At 49.6% G+C, this 20621-nt stretch overlaps 1 protein-coding gene across 2 annotated transcripts; it reads right to left on the reverse strand.

The window, feature by feature from the left end:
* Positions 1 to 451: 451 nt before the first annotated feature.
* Positions 452 to 14013, reverse strand: LOC136303913 (inhibitor of nuclear factor kappa-B kinase subunit beta-like). 2 transcript variants are annotated; one of them, XM_066207611.1, is made up of 7 exons: positions 13974 to 14013; positions 13214 to 13356; positions 3899 to 7251; positions 2175 to 2336; positions 1681 to 1750; positions 1175 to 1263; positions 452 to 709 (listed from the first exon to the last, which is right to left on the reverse strand). In XM_066207611.1, the coding sequence occupies exons 4-7, from the start codon at positions 2190 to 2192 to the stop codon at positions 599 to 601; spliced, it is 288 nt and encodes a 95-aa protein (XP_066063708.1). In that variant the 5' UTR covers positions 2193 to 2336; positions 3899 to 7251; positions 13214 to 13356; positions 13974 to 14013; the 3' UTR covers positions 452 to 598. The 2 variants fall into 2 exon arrangements, with proteins under 2 accessions (XP_066063708.1, XP_066063709.1); XM_066207612.1 differs by lacking the exons at positions 13214 to 13356; positions 13974 to 14013 and having other exon boundaries at positions 3899 to 4059; positions 6917 to 9534.
* Between the last annotated feature and the right edge of the window lie 6608 nt (positions 14014 to 20621).

Here is a 20621-nt window from a genome sequence, read left to right on the forward strand (position 1 = left end):
CAAGAAACATGGGGATATTATCCTCAGAATCAAGGGACCACACTTCTGCTTCCTGTAAACAGGAAAGTCACATCATGCCCACTTACCACCCAGCCACGGTTCACTCACCATTGCACTGGCTGCCAGTTGGGTAGGAATGGTCGGAAGCCTGTAATGCACTCAAAGGCAAGCGTGCCAAAGCTCCAGGAATCCACTGTCACCCTATACTTCTGCTGTTCCAGCAGCTCTGGGGCCTGATACAGTTTACACGCATGAGACAAAGCCAGATGGCTTTGGCCAGAAAGCTCTCAGCTTTCTCTGTCCCTTAACATCTCATTAACATTTGTACAAATAATTAAAGACATTACTGAACGCTGCCTCTCAAGTGCTTTAAGACCCTCCTGGAGTGAGTAGCATAGGTTACTGGCACTCCTGCTTATTTATAACAGATGCAGGTAGCACAAAACCCAGTCTCAGCAAAACCCAGCGTCAGCAAAAAAGCAGTCACCTTTGCTAGCTTCAGCACCACAAACGCACCCCATACCGTGCAAGTACCTAATCCCAGCCCAAAGCTTGGTAACAGTTAATTCTATCCCACTAGAAAGCAGTAGCTGCTCTTCTAGCTGAATTCCTTTCTTACCAAGTACTGCAGAGTCCCAACAAAGGATGTGCACAGGCTCCCCTGATGCAACTCCTTAGCATAACCAAGGTCAATGATTTTGTGTATTAACTGAAACACACAACAGAGAATAAGAATGCCAGACTGAAGTCCTGTTAAAAGCACATCATACAGCAGAAAGAAAAGGTCTGGCACTTCAAAGCTATGCAGGAAAGGTGCCAGTGAAGAGATAGAAGCAGAAATGGGAGGCTACTGTAGATTTCTAAAACCACAATGAATTTGAAGGTGTTGTAGCACACTTAGCAGTTACGCCTCTAGCTCCTTCCGATCTTTGGTCAATCAGTACAGTCTGCTTCTTTCCTTAATAGTTGAAAGTCAAAATGTCAGGTGTTAACAGACGTCTAATACAACGTCTCACCTCAGCTGCACACAGAATACTATGTGACAGTGACCTGAGACAGGTGTTATCCTGGGCTGAGTGCTCTTGCAGAGGGACCATGTAACTGCATGAAGCACATGCAGGTTCCTTGTAAGTTTACTTGTCTGTGCAGGTAGAGACGACTGCTTCCTGCTTACCCTTTGCTCTCCTTGCTGCAGCACAATGTTCTCTGGCTTCAGGTCTCTATGGATGATCCTGTTCTCATGAAGGTATCTGAGAGCAGAAGCTGAGACAGAAAAAGCCAGTTGTTAGAGCTAAGTAACAGTACCTAGCATGAGCTCAGTAAGGATTCATCTATTCTATCTAGTAATAAGCATGGCTTTCACATCAGACCTTGTACAATCAAACATACAATGAAACACTGAGTGTCAGGGGTAAAGTCAGCACCATAGAACTCTGGACACAAATTGAGTTCTCTCTCCGGATGTTCCCTCACATCCTTCCTGTAAACTGTAGTAATGCTGGCTAGCTTCCAGTAGGCAAGAACCTCCCCAGACTCCCAACACTTTTGGGAAATGATCAAGATCATAAAAGGTCAGTCTGAAATGGAGTCACTAAGGTCACTACTGTATATCTGGAGAGTGGACTCAGGACTAAAAGGGTTTCCATAGTTCAGACAACTGAAGGTACTGCCACCACTTACCAATGTCAGATAACAAGATAAGAATAGCTTCTTCCCGCAAGCCACAGCAATTCTCCAGCTGGTCCAGGTACTGCAAGTAAGGAACACAGAATGTAGTCTTTCCCTTCTCTATCCCGAGGGAACTCCAGAGTTCCACAAATTCTCAGGGATGCAAGAAGTTTCAGCAACAGCAATTAAATTCTCCAGAAGCACAAAACTCTATGGACTGTGACTTGCGGTAGCAGCAATTACAGCTTTGTGCCTTGGTTTAATTGCATGGGAAAGAAGATGAAAGAAGTCACTGTCATCCCGTTTTCATCCTTCTATTTGTTCCATCCCTCTTTGCCTGACAGTATCAACTCCCATCTGAGGCCTAAGGTCTGTGTTTTAGCTATGGGCAGATTATAGCAAAGGTCAGAAAAGCCTTAGGATTAGAACTACCATGTGTTATCTCTTCCTATGACAGACAAGAGTTCATCACTTTCAGGAAGGGTACAGCCTACAGATGCACCTACCCCACAATGGTACCACATCTACATGACACCTTACAATCTTCCACTAGGGATCAATGAAGGTTCTCTCCCAAGAGTACTGATAGACGAGTCAGACTATGTAAATCGATTTGGAGAAAGCAGAAACTCTTCTTAGTGGATTGAAGAGGGCTTTGAAGTGTAAAGCTGCTGAAGAGATTAGAGGGAATAATGTATAGTTGTGACTGCATAGAAGGGACATACAGAAAGATGCTGCAACAAATAAATGAGACTATCAGAAAAAAAGCTAGCCTGCCAGACCATTGCCATAACTCTGCCTTTTTAGCAAAAGCGTATGATACTAGTAAAAACTAAAGGCTTAGTTGGGAAGAATCGGTAGAAATATTGAAAATAAGTCCTCACCTATCATCAAGCAAAGTCATTTTGCCTACACATTCTCTACACAAGAGAGAATCTTCACTCTCACCCAAAGTAGCAGTCTACAAGAAATGCAGATCCTCTTAAACCACAGTTAACACAAACTGACCCTTCAGCAGACCCTCTGCAAGAGATCTCTTAAGTAGGTGTCAGTAATCAGAATCTCAATTAACGCATTTAAATCACCATTACACTGCATCATCAGATAAGCCCATCTCTCTAATAGTGCACATGGTACTACTGTTGGCATCCTACAATTTAGGGAAAAAGTACTTGGAATTTACTTCTGTATTATTCCCCAGGAAGCACTCTCTCAGTTTCCTCCAGATGTAAATGAGTGTGCTTTAGCTTATCGAGTTTCTAAGTTTATCAAGTAAAAGCACATCTGGATCCAGCCTGGCAGTTTCCCTAGGAAGACCAGGACAGTTAGACCAGACAGCTGAGAAGTGATGGGTTGAAAAAATGTATAAAAAGAATTCTCATCATTTAAAACTTTCATTTAAAGTTACACCTTGAACTCCATTCACACTGTAAACTTCCTTTGTTCAACATCCTATCTTTTGTCTCTACAGATAATTTGATCTTTAGAGCTGATGTGAAAAACACTCCGAATGGAAGGCAAGCTCCCATGTCTCCTTGTGCTGGTAGGAGCAATCATGACTGTCCAGTGCCAGGTAAGAGGCTAAGGCATCAAATAATTCTCTTGCCATCTTCCTGTATTTTCAGCAGCATTTCTTTGCCATTGGCTGCAGCTGTCTGCATCAGACAGAATGAGAATCTGCTTAGCTCACTACAAACCAGAGGAAGAAAAATGTTACAAAGTGGTCTATCATTGTGGATGTGTTATGTGTTATCCTGGCTCGTTTTCATTTCAAGACTTGCAAGTAAACAAGTCTTCTCCGGGTATTCTTGGTGTATCTGTTCACTGTCACCTTTCACTGTTAATAAGAACTCCATTGTAACCAGCCTTCCGTCTTCTATGGTCATCATCTTCATCACTATTCTCACTTAAAACTGCACGTCAGTGGTTCCCTTGTCCCCTCACTTTAAGCCTCACACCACACACAGCTTGAGTAAATGCTACACAATTCCAGAACGTTTACTCCCTTTCTCAAAAAATTGCTATCCCACCTTTCCTCCTTCTTATCTTCTTTCTCTTGTGGCCTAATCAAAGAAGCTTTCTAAATTGGTTTCCTCCATTAAACTTTATCCAAAATATTTCATTTAACTGGCTGCAAGAGACATGTCTCTTAAAGATAATCAAGCTACAAAGTCTCACGGGGAAACTGCATGTCAGTGAGCAAAAGTAACTGCTTGTTGACTGTACCTACCTTGGAAATTATTTGCTTGAACCTCCTTCAAATAGCAGAAAGCTGGCAAGCTTTAGTTAGCATTTGCAACGCCCCAAGAACACATAATGACTTCACACACAATGTGAGTACGGCATATCCCAAATTCACCTCACTCAGATGACAAGCAATCACCTGGTAATCTGTGGAACAAAATGATTTACAATTCTTAGGAACCCATACTGAGGTACTAGAGGCACTTTTCACTGTACTGTCTGACAAGAGGGCAGACAATTCCTCAGAGCTTCCTGATTTACATGCCCTTAAGAAAAGGACTGACTCTTTGAAGGCACTTGTTCTCTCATCTTTTTTAAGAGAGCAGTTACTCACAGAATTAACCTTCTTTGCTTGCAGGGCTTACACATGCGTTTCAAACGAGGAGCCAGATCTAGAGGTAAGCCAGGCTAACTAAAACCATGTTAGCTGGAGCATTATGAACATGGGAGGGGAATGCAAATCATGCTGAGGAAACAGAGCCTGAGAGCTTTTTGTCATGGTTATGTGGATAAGAGATTCAGAAGGCAAAATACCAGAGCGTTAATACCATCCACAACAAAGTTTTCCCCTCCCTCTGCTCTTCTTGAAAGAAAGAGAGACGAGTCAATAGTGGAACAGTACATTTGGCAGCACAGCAGCAAGAGAGATGGGACAATTGTGGTCGGAGAAGGAAAAAGGGCAACCCATTAGACAGATGCTCCCATCACAGATGCTTTTCTCCTGGAAATAGAAGGGAGTCCTTTTGCTCAGCCAGGTCTTTTCCCTGAACTAAAAGAGGATTTCCTTTCTCTGATTACAGCCATTTGCACAGATAATTCATCTGCAGAAATTTACCAATACAGGGGGACCTGGCTGAGGCTTTCAGGGAGCAGAATCGAATACTGTAGGTGTGGCAGTGGTTGGAGTCACTGCCACACTGTGCCTGTCAGAGGTAACTATGACAAAGAAAAAGGAAATGGTGAGAGCTTGTCCATCTAATCATCCACTGTCAGGGCCAGAGTTACTGCACAGAAAATTTGTCTGGGAATAGAAGAGGATAGAAAAGAAAATACCAGTATACACTGTCATGGGCGGGACTAAGTGGGAGTGGGCATGGAGCTGAGAAAGTCTGATAGAATATGTGGAGAGAATGAAACAGAGAAAAAATTGAAGCGCTACACAAAAAGGCTGTAAGCACATGGCAATAACAGGTGGGTAGGGAAAAACAGAACAGGCTAAAAGAGACTGACAGGAAAATGAAAGGTGTGTCTACATTTCCAGCTTCTTGCTTCTGTGAAATCTAACAGTATTTCCTGGCTTTTGCTTATTCCACAGCCTGCACCAGAAATAAAGGCTACAATGGTGGCCAGTGTTCACAGGCATATTATTCCCCACAGCTCTTCATCTGCCAGTGCCACCAAGGTTTCTCAGGGAAGCGGTGTGAAATAGGTGAGTATACCGCAGCAACTGCTGTGAACAATGCTATTGGGGTTAGCTGTGCAGTACACAAGGATGAGATACTCAGAAGCTCCTGCTGTAGGCTAGGCTCTCTAGTAAGTTGTCTTTTTTTATTCTAAAGCTAATACTACAAAGAACTTTTAAGCACATCTTGGTTGTTCTAGGTGTCTCTTAATAAAACTCTAAATTTTGTAACTGAAGACCTTCATATACACTTACAGACTGCCTGACAGGGCATTTTCACTGACTTACTAGACAAGACATTTGAGAGCCAAGTTTAAACAGAACAGAGACTGGGGAAACTGTCAGGGAAAAGAATTGGTATGCTGTCCTTAGATTTTCAGATCTTACCTTGTTTTCAGATACTGAAGTTAAATGCTACAAAGACACTGGAGTAACATATAGGGGTATCTGGAGCACGGCAGAGAGTGGAACTGAATGTTTAAATTGGAATAGCAATGGCCTGGTGGACTGGTTCTCTCCACAAGCAGAGAAGCTTCTGCGGCACGGAAAGTGCGTCTCCTAGCCTGGGAAGCGAGAAAGCGCCTGCTCGCCGCGACTAGTAACTAATAACTAGGACTGGTTCCATTGACGCATGCCACACGAGTTTCTTCACCTTACATAGCTTTCATTTCTACTTATGAATGCAATTGACTTTCCCTGCTGTTACTAGTTTTCCTCAGATTTTTAGTCCAGAGGGACTTTTATCCAAAAGGTCCAGGGACAAATAAGCACCAGAGTTTAACTTAACTGTGTTTTCATTCATTTCCACTGTGCTTAAAATTCAAGACTTAAATAAAACTGAAAACACTCCTTCTGCAGTATCCTATACGCAGAATTTGAAAGTTTAAGTAAACTTTAGCATTCCAAGTAACAAGAATTTCCTGTGATCCCCATTTTAATGATGGAGAAGTGGAGCCTCCTCACAATTTCACAGGAGAGCTGGCAAAACCAGGAATGGGTGTCATAATTTCGATCTTTAACCACAGGCATATATTATTTGCTAGATAATATTTTTGTTACGTTGTCTCTGAATTCTGCACATTGTACTGCTCAATGCTGTTCTGATTAGTAAGACGAGCTGCTTTTCAACCTACTTTGTAACTGTATTTGCCTGAGCTCCCTCCTCTTACTGCATTCTTATGGTGCAAATGGTGTAAGTCGTTAACTTTCTATTACTGTATTCTGTCTCAGCTGTGCTTTTGATGATTACTTGCATCGTGCACTGGGAACGTGTGGGCACGAGGAACTGTGTGGTCTCCGTACTATGGCTGCCTCTTCTTACTGACATCTCTTGACAGGCAGTTTTTCTGGCTGGAAGCTTTGATTCTCAAATAATATGCTAATAGTTAATTATGCTGTCTTCTGATTGTGATGGAACGTGAACAACTGTATTAATAACTAAAATGGGCTTTTTCTTTTCCATGTGTAGTGGTTTGGAAGCAAAACAAATGAGAGGCTCCAAGTCAGAGATACAATTTAATAGGAAAAAAAAAAAAAAGGAAAGAAAGTAAACTAAAATAGATGCAATAATACAAAAGACCACTGACAGAGTCAGAATACAACCTGAGCGCAGTGATGGAAGCAGTCCAGATGAGGTGGTCTTCCTGAAGCAGTGATCCTGTAGAAAGGTCTGGTAGCTCGGGTCCTCTGGGAATCCAGTGGGTAAGCGCCCCTCTGGTGTTCAGAGTCTCAGCTTATATCCAGGCTGGAATGCTTGGTTTCTCCCTCTGGGCGGAGCATCTCACAATGGGATGGTGAGTCATGTGATAAGGCCTGATGGGCCCATTAACAGGAGGTAGTCCAGGAGGGGGTTATCTGTGAGCTGTGTAGCAAAGGTGCTGATGGGCCCATTAACAGAAGATAAGCCAGAGTGGAGGAGGCAGGGAGCACTGCCTCACCTGGTTTCAGCAGTTCATGAAGATGGTGATAGAATATACTTCAACCCAGGACAAATTTTTAAAGCCCCAAAATCCCCTAAATTCACCCCAAAATTTCCACCCAAAATCCCAAAAATTCACCCCAAAATTCCCACTAAAAATTGGGATTTTTAAAGCCCCAAAATCCCTAAAAATTCACCCCAAAATTTCCCCCCAAAATTCCCACTAAAAATTGGAACTTTTAGAGCCCCAAAATCCCCCAAAATTCACCCAAAATGCCCCAAAAATGACCCCAAAGATTCCCACTAAAAATCGGGATTTCAGAGCCCCAAAATCCCAGAACATGACCCCAAAATCCCGACTGAAAACTGAGATTTTTTTAAGCCCCAAAAGCTCCCAAATTCACCCCAAACTTCCCACCCAAAATTCCCCCAAAATTCCCATTAAAATTGAAATTTTTAGAGCCCAAAGATCCCCAGAATTCACTCCAAAATTTCCTGCTTAAAGTGGGAATTTTTAGAGCCCCCAAATCCCAAAAATTCCCCCCAAAAATTGAGATTTTTAAAGCCCCAAAATCCCCCAAATTCACCCCAAAATTCCCACCTAAAATCCCTCAAAAAACCGCAAAATTCCCACTAAAAATTGGAATTTTTAAAGCCCCAAAATCCCCTAAATTCACCCCAAAATTTCCACCCCAAATCCCAAAAATTTACTCCAAAATTCCCCCCCAAAATTGAGATTTTTAAAGCCCAAAAATCCCCTAAATTCAGCCCAAAATTTCCACCCAAAATCCCTAAAAATGACCCTAAAATTTCCACTGAAAACTGAAATTTTTTAAGCCTCAAAATCCCTCAAATTTACCCCAAAATTCCCCCCAAAAATTGGGATTTTTAGAGCCCCAAGAATCCCAAAAATTCACCCAAAAACTCGAATTTTTGAAGCCCTAAAATCCCCAAAATTCACCCCAAAATTTCCTCCACCCAAAATCCCAAAAATTTACTCCAAAAATTCCCACTGAAAATTGGGATTTTTAAAGCACCCAAATCCCCAAAATTCACCCCAAAATTCCAACTAAAAATTGGGATTTTCAGAGCCCCAAAATCCCCCCAAAAAACCCCAAAATCCCCACTAAAAATTGGAACTTTTAGAGCCCCAAAATCCCCCAAAATTCACCCAAAATGCCCCCAAAATGACCCCAAAAATTCCCATTAAAAATCAGGATTTCAGAGCCCCCAAATCCCAGAAAATGACCCCAAAATTCCGACTGAAAAATGGGATTTTTAGAAGCCCCAAAATCCCCCAAGTTCACCCCAAAATTCCCACTAAAAATCCCCCCATTAAAACCCAAAATTCCCACTAAAAATTGGGATTTTCAGAGCCCCAAAATCCCCAAAAATTCACCCAAAATGCCCCAAAAATGACCCCAAAAATTCCCACTAAAAATCGAGATTTCAGAGCCCCAAAATCCGAAAAAATGTCCCCAAAATCCCGACTGAAAACTGAGATTTTTTTAAGCCCCAAAATCCCTCAAATTCACCCCAAAATTCCCACCCAAAATTCCCACTAAAATTGAGATTTTTTAGAGCCCAAAAATCCCCAAAATTCACCCCAAAATTTCCTGCTGAAAGTGGGAATTTTTAAAGCCCCAAAATTCCCCCCAAAATTCCCACCTAAAATCCCTCAAAAACCCCCAAAATTCTCACTAAAAATTGGGATTTTTAGAGCCCCAAAAATCCCAAAAATTCACCCAAAAATTGGAATTTTTAAAGCCCCAAAATCCCCTAAATTCACCCCAAAATTTCCACCCAAAATCCCCTAAATTCACCCCAAAATTCCCACTAAAAATTGGAACTTTTAGAGCCCCAAAATCCCCCAAAATTCACCCAAAATGCCCCAAAAATGACCCCAAAAATTCCCATTAAAAATCGGGATTTCAGAGCTCCAAAATCTCAAAAAATGACCCCAAAATTCTGACTGAAAAATGGGATTTTTGAAGCCCCAAAATTACCCAAATTCACCCCAAAATTCCCAGCAAAAATCCCCCAAAATTCTCACAAAATTGAGATTTTTGGAGGCCCCAAATCCCCAAAAATGACCCCAAAATTCCCACTAAAAATTAAAATTTTTAGGAGCCCCAAAATCCCCAAAATTCACCCAAAAATTGGAATTTTTGAAGTCCCAAAACCCCCCAAATTCACCCCAAAATTCCCACTAAAAATTTGGATTTTTAAAGCCCCCAAATCCCCCAAATTCACCCAAAATTCCCACTGAAAATTGGGATTTTTGATGCCCCAAAATCCCCAAAATTCTCCCCAAAAGTCCCAAAAAACCCCCAAACCCCCTCCCAGTACAAACCTGTACAAACCAGTAAAGAAAAACCCCAAACCAGTATAAACCAGTACAAACCAGTCACCCCAAATCCCTTCCCAGTTCATCCCAGTTCATCCCAGTGACCCCTAAACCCCCTCCCAGTACAAACCAGTAAGGAAAACCCCCAAACCAGTACAAACCAGTATAAACCAGTAACTCCCGGTATCCCCCAGCACCGGGCCCTGGCCCTGAGCCGCTCCCTGGAGGCTGCTGAGCGTCGAGAGATCCCAGTTCAAACCAGTATGGACAGGTGAGGGCACTGGGATGGGGACTGGGAGGCACTGGTTTATACTGGGATGAACTGGGAGTGGGTTTGGGGGTCACTGGTTTATACTGGGATGAACTGGGAGTGGGTTTGGGGTCACTGGTTTGTACTGGGATGGACTGGGAGAGGGTTTGGGAGTCACTAGTTTATACTGGGATGGACTGGGAGTGGGTTTGGGGGTTACTGGTTTATACTGGTTTAAACAGGTTTCGGGGTTTCTGGGCGTGGTGTAACCTTTGCCCCTCCCCCCACAGGTGAACCGACCACGCCCCTCATCAGGCCACGCCCCCTTCCCTTATATAGATCGACAACAAGGGCGGGACAAGCTGGGCGGGGCCTGGGGGTTAATGGGTTCTACTGGGAGGGAGTGCGAGGGGCCAACGCAGCTCTGACCCCGCCCACCGCGCCGATATGCAAATTTATGTAAATGAGAGCACCAATAAACGCGAATGACGTCACTGACCACGGGGACTGGGAGTTACTGGTTTGTACTGGGAGGGGCCTGGGCGTGGCTCTGACCCCTCCCCCCTCACTGATGCACCAGCCTTATGTAAATTTATGCAAATGAGAGGCAAAATAAACGCGGGTGACGTCATTTGTACGCCGAGGAGCAAAGCGGCGCCGGGGGAATGATGGGATAAACTGAGGCACAGAGCGCCGCAGGGCATGACGGGATACACCGAGGCGCAAAGCGGCGCGGGGCATGACGGGATACAGCGAGGCGCAAAGCGGCGCCGTGGGGAATGACGGGATACACCGAGGTGCAAAGCAGTGCCGCAGGGCATGACGGGATACAGCGAGGCGCTAAGCAGCGCGGGGCACGATGGGATACACCGAGGCGCAGATCGGTGCCGCGGGGCCCGACGGGATACACCGAGGCCCCAAATGACCCCAAAATTGTCCCAAATTTCCCCCCAAAAAAATCCGCCCCAAATTTCCCCAAAAATTCCCCTCAAACTTCCCCAAAATCTAAAAAAATTCCCAAAATTTCCTCAAAAGTTGCAAAAAATCCCCAAATTTTACCAAAATCCCCCCCAAAATTCCCAAAATGTCTTCAAAAATCCCCAATATTCTTCAAAATTCCCCAAATATCTCCCGCAAAATTGTCCCCAAATCCGCCCAAAATCGACCAAAATTCTCCCGAATTTCCCCCCATAAACAGCCCACAAAAATTCCCAAAATTTCCTCAAAAATTCCCCAAATTTTACCAAAATTCCCCCAAATAACCCCCAAATTTCCAGAAAAAAACCCCCAAATTTCCCCCCAAAAGACCAAATTTTTTTCCCAAATTCCTCCCAAAATCCCCCAAAATTTCCCCCCAAATCCCCTGAATTTTCCCAAAATCCCCAAAATTCCCCCAATTTTTTCCAAATTACCCGAAATTTCCCCCAAATTCTCTCAAATTTCCCAAAAAATCCCCCCAAATTTGCCCCAAAATGACCCCAAATCCTCAAAATTCTCCCAAAATTCCTTCAAAACTCCCCAAAATTCCCCCAAATTTTCCCAAAATCCGCCAAATTCTCTCCCTGCAGAGCGCCCACTGGTGGCCCTCAAGGTCGGAAAGTTTTGGGGGAAAAACCCCCAAATTTGGGGAAATTTGGGGTAAAAATTTGAGAATTTGGGGGAAATTTGGGATTTTTGGAGTCATTTTTAGGGGAATTTTGGGGGGAAAATGGAGGATTTGGGAAATCTGGGAGAATTTTGGGGAAATTTTGGGAGATTTGGGGGAAAATTGGGAATTTGGGGGTTTTGGGGGGAATTTTTAGGGGATTTTGGGGGAAAATCGGGAAAATTTTGGGTTTTTTGATGGTTTGGGGTCGTTTTTAGGGGGATTTTTGGGGAAAATTTGGGGGGAAAACCCCAAAATTTGGGAAAATTGGGAAAAAAATTGGGAACATTTGGGGGGATTTGAAAAATTTGGGAATTTTTGTGGAAAATTTTGTGGAAAATTTTGGGGGAATTTTTTGAGGATTCTGTGGGAAACTTTTGGAATATTAAAAAAATTGGGAAAAATTGGGAAAAAAATTGGGAAAAATGGGGAAAAATTGGGAAAAAATTGGGAAAAATGGGGGGAAAAATTTTGGGAATTTTTTCGGGGAAAAAAATTGGAATTTTGGGGGGGGGAAATTTGGAGTTTTTGGGAAGTTTGGGGATTTTTGTGGGAATTTTGAGGGATCCCCCCTCTGCCCCATAGATCCCGAATCCCAAACCCCGCCCCACAGATGGCTCCTGCCCCACAGATTGTCCCGCCCCCGTCTCTGCCCCACAGGAGCCGCTGGAGCCGCCCCATAGGATCCGGCGCCCCCCGAGTGACCTCCTGAGCAACCCCTGCCACGGTGAGCCCCACGGCTGAGCCCTGACCCACGGATCTGTGACCCACGGCTGAGCCCTGCCCCACAGAGCCCTGACCCACGGATCTGTGACCCACGGCTGAGCCCGGACCCACAGAGCCCTGACCCACAGAGCCCTGACCCACGGATCTGTGACCCACGGCTGAGCCCTGCCCCACAGAGCCCTGACCCACGGATCTGTGACCCACGGCTGAGCCCTGCCCCACAGAGCCCTGACCCACGGATCTGTGACCCACGGCTGAGCCCTGACCCACAGAGCCCTGACCCACAGAGCCCTGACCCACGGATCTGCGACCCACGGCTGAGCCCTGACCCACAGAGCCCTGACCCATAGATCTGTGACCCACGGCTGAGCCCTGACCCACAGAGCCCTGACCCACAGAGCCCTGACCCACGGATCTGTGACCCACGGCTGAGCCCTGACCCACAGACCCACAGAGCCCGGACCCACAGAGCCCTGACCCATAGTACTGTGACCCACGGCTGAGCCCTGACCCACAGAGCCCTGACCCATAGTACTGTGACCACAGAGCCCTGCCCCACAGAGCCCTGACCCACAGAGCCCTGACCCATAGTACTGTGACCACAGAGCCCTGCCCCACAGAGCCCTGACCCACAGAGCCCTGACCCATAGTACTGTGACCCATGGCTGAGCCCTGACCCACAGAGCCCTGATCCACAGATCCCGGACCCACAGAGCCCTGACCCAGAGAGCCCTGACCCATAGATCTGTGACCCACAGATCCCTGCCCCACAGATCCCTACCCCACAGATCCCTGCCCCACAGATCCCTGCCCTGCCAGGGGCCGGGGCTCAGGCCTTGGCCTTTTGGATTCATGGAACACATCCAGGTTTGCTCAGCACCAGAGACACCTTTGCCTTGTCTGTCCCCACCTGTCACCAGTGCCTGCAGTGATGGAACCTGGGGACACTTTCTCCATTGGGTCTCTCTGTGTGTCCCATTAAAACTGCAAAAAACTTCAGTGTTTTAATTTACCTTTGAGTTCTTGAGAAGTTTTTGGAACACTCTTTCAGGGACAGAGTTGAATGGAAACACCAAATCCACGGGAGGGTCATTCAAGTCCTTGTGCTGTTTCTGTGCTGCTGAGCTGGGCCGGGCTCCTGGCACAGAGGCAGCTCCTGGCAACAAAGGAAACTTTTAGAAAGACATTTCCCCTGAGGAGAAATCCTCCTTCAGATGGGTCACCTGTATTATTTGAAATGTAGACTCAGAGTGAAAGTTTACAGTGGCATAACAACCTTTTCTGTTCCTTTCTCATTAATTGTTAACCCTCTCCTTTTTGTTTGTTATGGTTAATTTTGCTTTTAACAGTAGAGAACATCATTCTTACATGGAATATTAGGTTTTGCACTTAGGCTAATTGATATCTACGCCTGTAGAACCCATACCTATGGAATATTAAGTTTTAAATACAATACGTACGTTTCATGAGCAGAAAACCACGTTGAACTAAACAAGTGTCCCCCAGCCCCTCCAGGATCCCCAACTGTTCCCTCAGCGCCCATTCGCCCGCCCCCAAAGCGTCCCCGGATCCCTTGAACGCTCCGACCCCACAGATTCCCCTTAGAGCGACTTCAGGGATTCATCTCCAATCATCCCCCCCGGCCTCGGAGCCCCTCGGAACACGGTTCTGCGCCTAAAAACTCCTGCCCCGCCCGGGGCCCTAGAGAGCTCGGTTACAGCTCCCCAAGCTCCCCGCAAGTGCTCCCGAGCCGCACACGTTCCCCCCGAGGACCTCAAACCGCGGCTCGGACACAAAAGTGTCCCCAAAGCGCCTTCCCGGAGCCCCAGACGCCCCGTTCGAGCCACTTCCGGGACTACAGCTCCCAGCATGCTCCGCGGCGCACTCGGAGCGCTACTCCAGCCGTGACTCCATCTCCCATCATGCCCCGCGCCCCGCCGACAGCCATTGGAGCTGCGCCTCGACCTCCCGTGATGCTCCGCGGCGCCGTTCAACCCTGTTCTACCCGCGCCTACAACTCCCATCATCCCCCGCGCCCCAGAGAGTCCCCTCAGAGCCCCCCAGGTGCCCGCCCGGACCCCGAAGGGCCCCGGATTCCCCTCCCTGACCTCCAAGTGCCCCCCTGGACCCCGAATTGTCCGACAGAATCCCTAAGTGCCCCTCCAAGTGTCCACCCGCTTCCCAAATGTGTCCTCCAGACCCTCAAGTTCTCTCCAAATTCCCTGCCCCAAATGTGCCCCAGAAATGTCTCCATGAACCCCAAAGTTGCCCCTTTTACCCTGTCTGAGAAAATGCTAAAGAAGATGACAAAAGGACTAAAAATAGAGCAAATCAGCATGAAGAAGAAGAAATCAATAGCCAGTAGTGGTCAATCAATTCATGAAGGGAAGTGTGTTACTTAGAACCAATGACCAATAACTTTCTTCGTTGCTAAAAATATATTGATTTTTTAATGTCAATATAAAAATTAGCTAATAAAATATAGAAAAATGTTATTATAAAAAAATTAAATTTCTAATTTTATTATTTACATAAGTTTGTTTTTATAAAAAAATGCTGAATTTTCTTTGATGTTTTGGGAGCGCAGTCCAAGGTGGGTGATGTCACACGTGGTGAGGTTGGGTGAGAAGCAGGTTGTCCAAACAGGGTCAGCCTGCAAGGGGCTCATTCTTCGCTGTGCTCAGAACTCCTAAGGAGACATTCAGCACCAAGATCACCTAAAGAACGCTTCAGTCAACTCTTCAATGAAATGAAAAATAAAAAAAATACTCCTGCAATTAAAAAACCAAAAATCACGAGGTGCGCTTTGATATCTTCCTCCTTAAGAGAATTCCGAACTGATTCCAAGCAGCTGCACAAGCCGTGGAGACTTGAAGACAACTGAAGGAAGACCAAGAGCTCCGCAGGGATTTCGGTGGTTTTTTATCCGGTGGATTTGGGGCTGAGTCCAGGAGCCCCGAGGAACAGACCCCTGAGGAACACCACTGGTGACCGGCTGCCAGCTGGATGCGACGCCATTCCCCACCACCCTCTGCCTTTGCCTCCCCAGCAAAGAGTGCTCCTGTCCAAGCCGTGGGCCGCCACCTTTTCCAGGAGTGTGCTGTGGGAGACAGTGTCAAAGGCCTTGCTGAAGTCCAAACAGACAACATCCAAAGCCTGTCCCACATCCACCACGCAGGTCACCTGTTCATAGAAGAGGCAGGTTGGTCAAACAACACCTGCCCCTCCTAAACCCGTGCTGGCTGGCTCTGATCCCCGGGCCGTCCTGTAGGTGCTGCATGATGACACTCAATATAAACTGCTCCGTGACCTTACCGGGTACTGAGGTCAGGCTAACTGGCCTCTAATTACCAGTTCCTCCTTCCCACCCTTTGTGTGAATGGCTGTCACATTGGCCAGTTTCCGGTCCTCCGGATCCTCACCAGTGAGCCAGGACTGTTGGTAAATGATGGAAAGCGGCTTCACAAGCTCATCTGCCAGCTCCCTCATCACCCTGTGGTGGATCCCACTTGGGCCCACAGATCTGTGAACATCCATTTGGCTCAGCAGTTCTCTGGCTGCCTCCTGGATAACAGGGGCACCATTCTATTCCCTGACACCATCTACCAGCCCAGGAGGGCAGCTGTCCTGAGCACAAGCCATATTCCCACTAAAGACTGAGGCAAAGAAGGCGTTAAGCACTTCTGCCATCTCCTCATCTGCAGTTCCTAAGTTCCCTCCCACATCCAGCAGAGAACAAAGGTCGGTTTTTAGCCTTCCTTTTGCCGTAATATATTTGTAAAACCATTTTTTATTTTCCTTCACAAACTTGCTGCCGTTGGTAGGACATTTAGTGACAGAAGCTGCAGCTCGTTCTCCAGGAAGGGTTCTTGGAAAGAGCAGACAGGACTGTGGAGAAGATTCTGGGAAAGCTGAAACAGCTTTTAAAAAATGAAACAAAAATGGAAAGAACCAATCCAAGATGGTTTTCTCTATTTATTTCTATGCTCCCCTTTTCCATTTTGCACTACTTCTCCATCCCATTAACTACAAATGGATCTCACCTCTAAGATCCATGACTTGGCAAGTTTTAGACGCTGTAAAACACCATGAGCTACACACAATTTGCCTACCCCCGTTTCTCTTGGAAAGCAATGCTGGAGACGCAAGTGCAGTGCTTGGGCCAGGTACGAATTCTGCATTCAAGGAATGTTCTCTGACAGTGTGTGACCCTCAGCAGGGACAATGCATAGCAGCAGCCAAGGGGATTGCTCTGCCACAGTGCAGGAGTCAAGGCTCTGGGTCTTGGCTCAACGGGGCAAAGTTCCCGTGTTTGGAAGGCTCAGGGGCTGCCCCCGGGGCGCGCGGGGCTCGGCGTGGCGCTGAGCGGGCAACGGACAAACGGCCCCGGGGAAAAACGGCCCCGGGGCTTCAGTTGCAGCGGCAGCAGCGGCAGCACCGGCAGCAGCGGCAGCAGCGGCAGCAGCGGCAGCAGTGGCAGCAGCAGCAGCAGCAGCAGCAAAAAAAAAAAGCTCCTCTTGCGACTCCCTTCTGCTTCTCCTCTCCCTCTCCTGCAGTCCCACACCCGCGCCCAGTCTCCCTGTCCCGGTGTCCCCCTCCTCTCCCAGTGTCCCTCCCCCCTGCAGGGCCGGGCCATGCCCCCGGCCCACCCCCGGCCCCGGGCGGGGCTGCCCCGTCCCCGCCCCCGGGCCTCCCACCGCGCTCTCGCCTCCGCCCGCCTCTGGCTGTCCTGGCGATGGCGGTGCTGGGCGGGGATCGGTGCCTGGGCCAGGGACAGTATCGCCGCGCTTTGCCTCCGCCTGTTCCGAGCCCGGCCCCGGCCCCTCCCGGGCCCCGCGGACACACGCGGCGCGGCCGCTCCCGCCGCCTGCGCTGCGCCTTCCCCGGCCCGAGCTCCGCCGCTGGCCAGCGCGGCCGCCGGCCCCGAGCCGCCAGTGTCGCCTTCCCAGGAGCGAACGCCTGGGGATGCCCGGCCTGGGGTGGTTGAGGGGCGCTCAGGGGCCGTTCCTGGCCCCAGGCCGAGCGCTGACAGCCGCGTCTCTCCGGCAGGGAAGGCGCAGCGGGGCCTCCAGGAGCAGTACCGGCTGGGTTCGCTGCTGGGGCGCGGCGACTTCGGAACTGTCTTCGCGGCGACGCGGCTTTCGGATGGCGCCCCGGTGAGCGGCGGGCGCAGGAGGAGGGGGTGCAGGAGGAGGAGGAGAAGGGCGGAGGAGGAGGAAGAGGATGGGGCTGGGCAGGGCGGGCGGTGAGCTCAGCCCGCTGCTCCCCTTGCCTTGCAGGTGGCCATCAAAAGGGTGCCACGGAACCGCGTCCGGCACTGGGGAGAGCTGGTGAGTGAGCGGGGGCCAGCGGGAGAAGCCGGGGCGTGCCGGGCGGGGACGAGCCGAGGCCCGGCAGGGTGGAATCCGCCAGGACGCCTCAAGGGAGAGCGGGCGTGCGGCCACTGGAGGGTGCAGAACATCCCGGGCAGGGTGAGCGCTTCCCCACCCCTGGCACGGCCTCAGCCCCACTGACGGCATCGTGGTCCTCCCACAGCCCAACGGCACCAGCGCACCGCTGGAGATCGTGCTGCTGGACAGGGTCTCCACTGGCTTCCCTGGTGTGGTCCAGCTGCTGGAGTGGGTGGAGCTCTCCAACGACATCGTGATGGTGCTGGAGCGCCCGGAGCGGTGTCAGGACCTCCAGCATTTCATTCGGGCACGGAGGTTCCTGTCCGAGGAGGTGGCGCGGGAGCTGTTCCGCCAGGTCCTGGAAGCTGTGCGGCACTGCACCAGCTGCGGGGTCCTGCACAGGGACATCAAACCCCAGAACATCTTGGTTGACCTGGCTACCGGGCAGGCCAAATTGATTGACTTTGGCTGTGGCACCTACCTGCAAAAGACAGCATACACTCAATTTGCAGGTGAGCCCACGCAGGGGTGTGCTCCCGGTCCCAGCATCTCATGGCCCAGCCTGGGTGTGGCAGCAGGGACTCTCCCTTTTGCTGCCAGACACGGCACTGAGTCTTCAGCCAGGTGGCTTTTGAGCAGGGGTGTGTGGGGGGCCAGCTTCCAGCCCTGCTGGCAGCCTTTGCCAGCCACTCTGCCCAGGACTGGTGCTGGGGTTGGGGCAGGCAGCTCGACAAAAACACCTGTGGGTGAGAGTAGCAGAGAAGCGGGGGCTAGAAGCAGTGCAGCAGCCAGTTTGGTGTGCAGGCAAGAATGGGCTTGGGCTGCTCTGCCTGCCTTATTTGCCCTGGCTTCATAATGTTTTTTGGGGCAATGCAGGCAGGGAGGATGAGGGCATGGTTTTTCCCCGGCGCCGAGTGGGTTTTTCCTTTGGATGTCATGGCCAGGCCTTGCCACGGCTTCTGCTGCCCCCTTCCGACACTAGTAGCTTTTTTTGCAACCCTGAGTTTGTAAACAAGTCACTGGTGCTGGTGAGAGAGCAGCAGGTCACCCCACGTGCCACTGGTGCAGCCCCCGCATGCCCAGGGATGCTGGGGCCAGGCTCTGGAAGCAGCAGCATCCCCCTGATGAACTCCATCTGTATTCCATAGGAACACCATCCTACAGCCCCCCGGAATGGACCCACTGTGGCTGGTACTATGGCGAGCCAGCTACCATCTGGTCCCTGGGCATCCTGCTGCACCAGATGGTCTGTGGAAGACACCCTTTCAGGAGGGGTCAGAAGATCAGCTGGGGCCATCAGCTCTCCCTGCCACAACGGCTCTCTCAAGGTGGATGCTCATCTCTGGGCACGGGGGGAATACCGGTGCTGGGAAACAGCAGTTGGCTTGTGAGCATCCTGCTCTGGCAGCTGCTGAGGAGGTGGCACATGTCCTGCTCTCCTGATCTCCTCCAAAACAGGGAATTGGTGGGAAAGTTTAGGCCCAGCTCTGAGCACATGCAGCATGGCCTGGGCATGGGAATAGTGGGACAGGAGCTTTCTCCAACTGACTGGCGGCTTCTGGTTTCTCTCCCCAGATTGCCAAGATCTGATCAGGTGGTGTTTATCAGTGCACTCCTTGGACAGGCCCTCATTAGAAGACCTGTTCTGTGATCCTTGGATGCAGGATACTCATCTGCCCTAGAAGAAGGGAGAGAGCCACAGGCACACTTTGATGCAGGGCCCTGGTAAGTTCCAGCTGCACACATGCCTTGGTGATCAGAAGCAGAGCAAGCCAGACTTTTTGTCCTGCCTGTGTCACTGCGCAGGGCTCATGGGATGGGCACAGGCAGCCCTCGTGCTGGAGCCGAGCTGCTCTGCCCAGCACTGGTGGCTGCCATCCAGGCTGGTTTTGCTTGTCCTGGTTCACTGACAGCTGGGGCCCTGGGCAGAGCCCTGAGAGCCTGGTCTCACCCCCAGGGAACGAGAAGGAGCCCCTGGAGAAGCTGGACAAGGTGGGGCTGCTGCTGCTGGAGACAGCGAGGACAACATCAAGGATGAAAACCTCTTCTGGGACCTGGCCACCACAAAGGTGAAGATGACTGACTTCGATTCTGGCACCTTCTTCAAAGCCAGGCTCCACAGCCAATTTGCAGATGAGTCCACGCACAGGGGGATGCTCCCAGATTTGGGCATTGCACGGCCTGTCCAGGAACCACAGGTTCCTCCCTTTGCTGGGGCAGGTCCAACTGATTGTTCAGTGGGCTGCCAAGCTGCTTTTTGGCAGGGCTGGGGGCACAGGCTGGGGTGGTTACGAAATGGGAGTTGGCTCCTGGCCCTGCCAACAGCCCCCACCACCCACCGTGCCCTGGGCTGGGGCTGGGGCAGCCAGCCCGACACAAACAAACCCCCCAGGTGGGAGCAGAGGTGGGACTCCAGAGCCTGTCCATGGGCTGCTTTGCTTGGCAGGCAAGGAAGGGCTTGGGCTGCTCCACTGCCCTTGTTTGCTTTGGGATCACCATTATTTTGGGGGGCAGTGCAGGGGGGAAGAGTGAAAGCATGGGCTTCCCTCACTGGTGGGTGGGTTTTTCCCAAGCATGTCGGAATTGGCCCTTCCTCAAGTCCCTGACAGAGATCACATCTTTTACCTTTTCCCTTGTATCCCCTTTTTGTCTGTTAATTTGTTGTTTGTTTTTCTAAAGGAAGTGTTCTAGGTGGTGTCCAGTCTGGATTGGGAAGTGCTTGGGACCAGCTGTGGCGTGGATGGGCCGCGCCCTTGGAGAAGGCTGAGGACGTGGTTTGGGAGCAGCTTTTCTTCCAGCGGCGGATGGCGTGAGGTGGGTCCCCATCTTCTTGGCACAGGTGGGGTAAGAGCTTTTGGGAGATGGCAGCCAGCACAGGAGCATCTTGCTCTGGGCAGCTGCTGAGGGCTGGATGCGCCGTGGCTGGCTGCAGGCTGGGCACACGTCCTGCCAGCAATGATGGGCAGCTTTGGGCCCAGCCCTGAGCACGGCCAGCGTGGCCTGGGCACCGCGGGCGGCTGGGACAAGGGCA

The sequence above is a fragment of the Chamaea fasciata genome, unplaced genomic scaffold, assembly GCF_029207755.1.
Source record: "Chamaea fasciata isolate MVZ Bird 193981 ecotype frontalis unplaced genomic scaffold, bChaFas1.0.hap1 SCAF_43, whole genome shotgun sequence".
NCBI lineage: Eukaryota > Metazoa > Chordata > Aves > Passeriformes > Sylviidae > Chamaea > Chamaea fasciata.

Coding starts and splice junctions, on each gene's coding strand:
- LOC136303913 (XM_066207611.1), bottom strand. Junction 1,264..1,680: donor TATCTTGTTATCTGACATTG/GTAAGTGGTGGC, acceptor TTTCTGTCTCAG/CTTCTGCTCTCAGATACCTT. Junction 710..1,174: donor TGCAGCAAGGAGAGCAAAGG/GTAAGCAGGAAG, acceptor TGTGTGTTTCAG/TTAATACACAAAATCATTGA.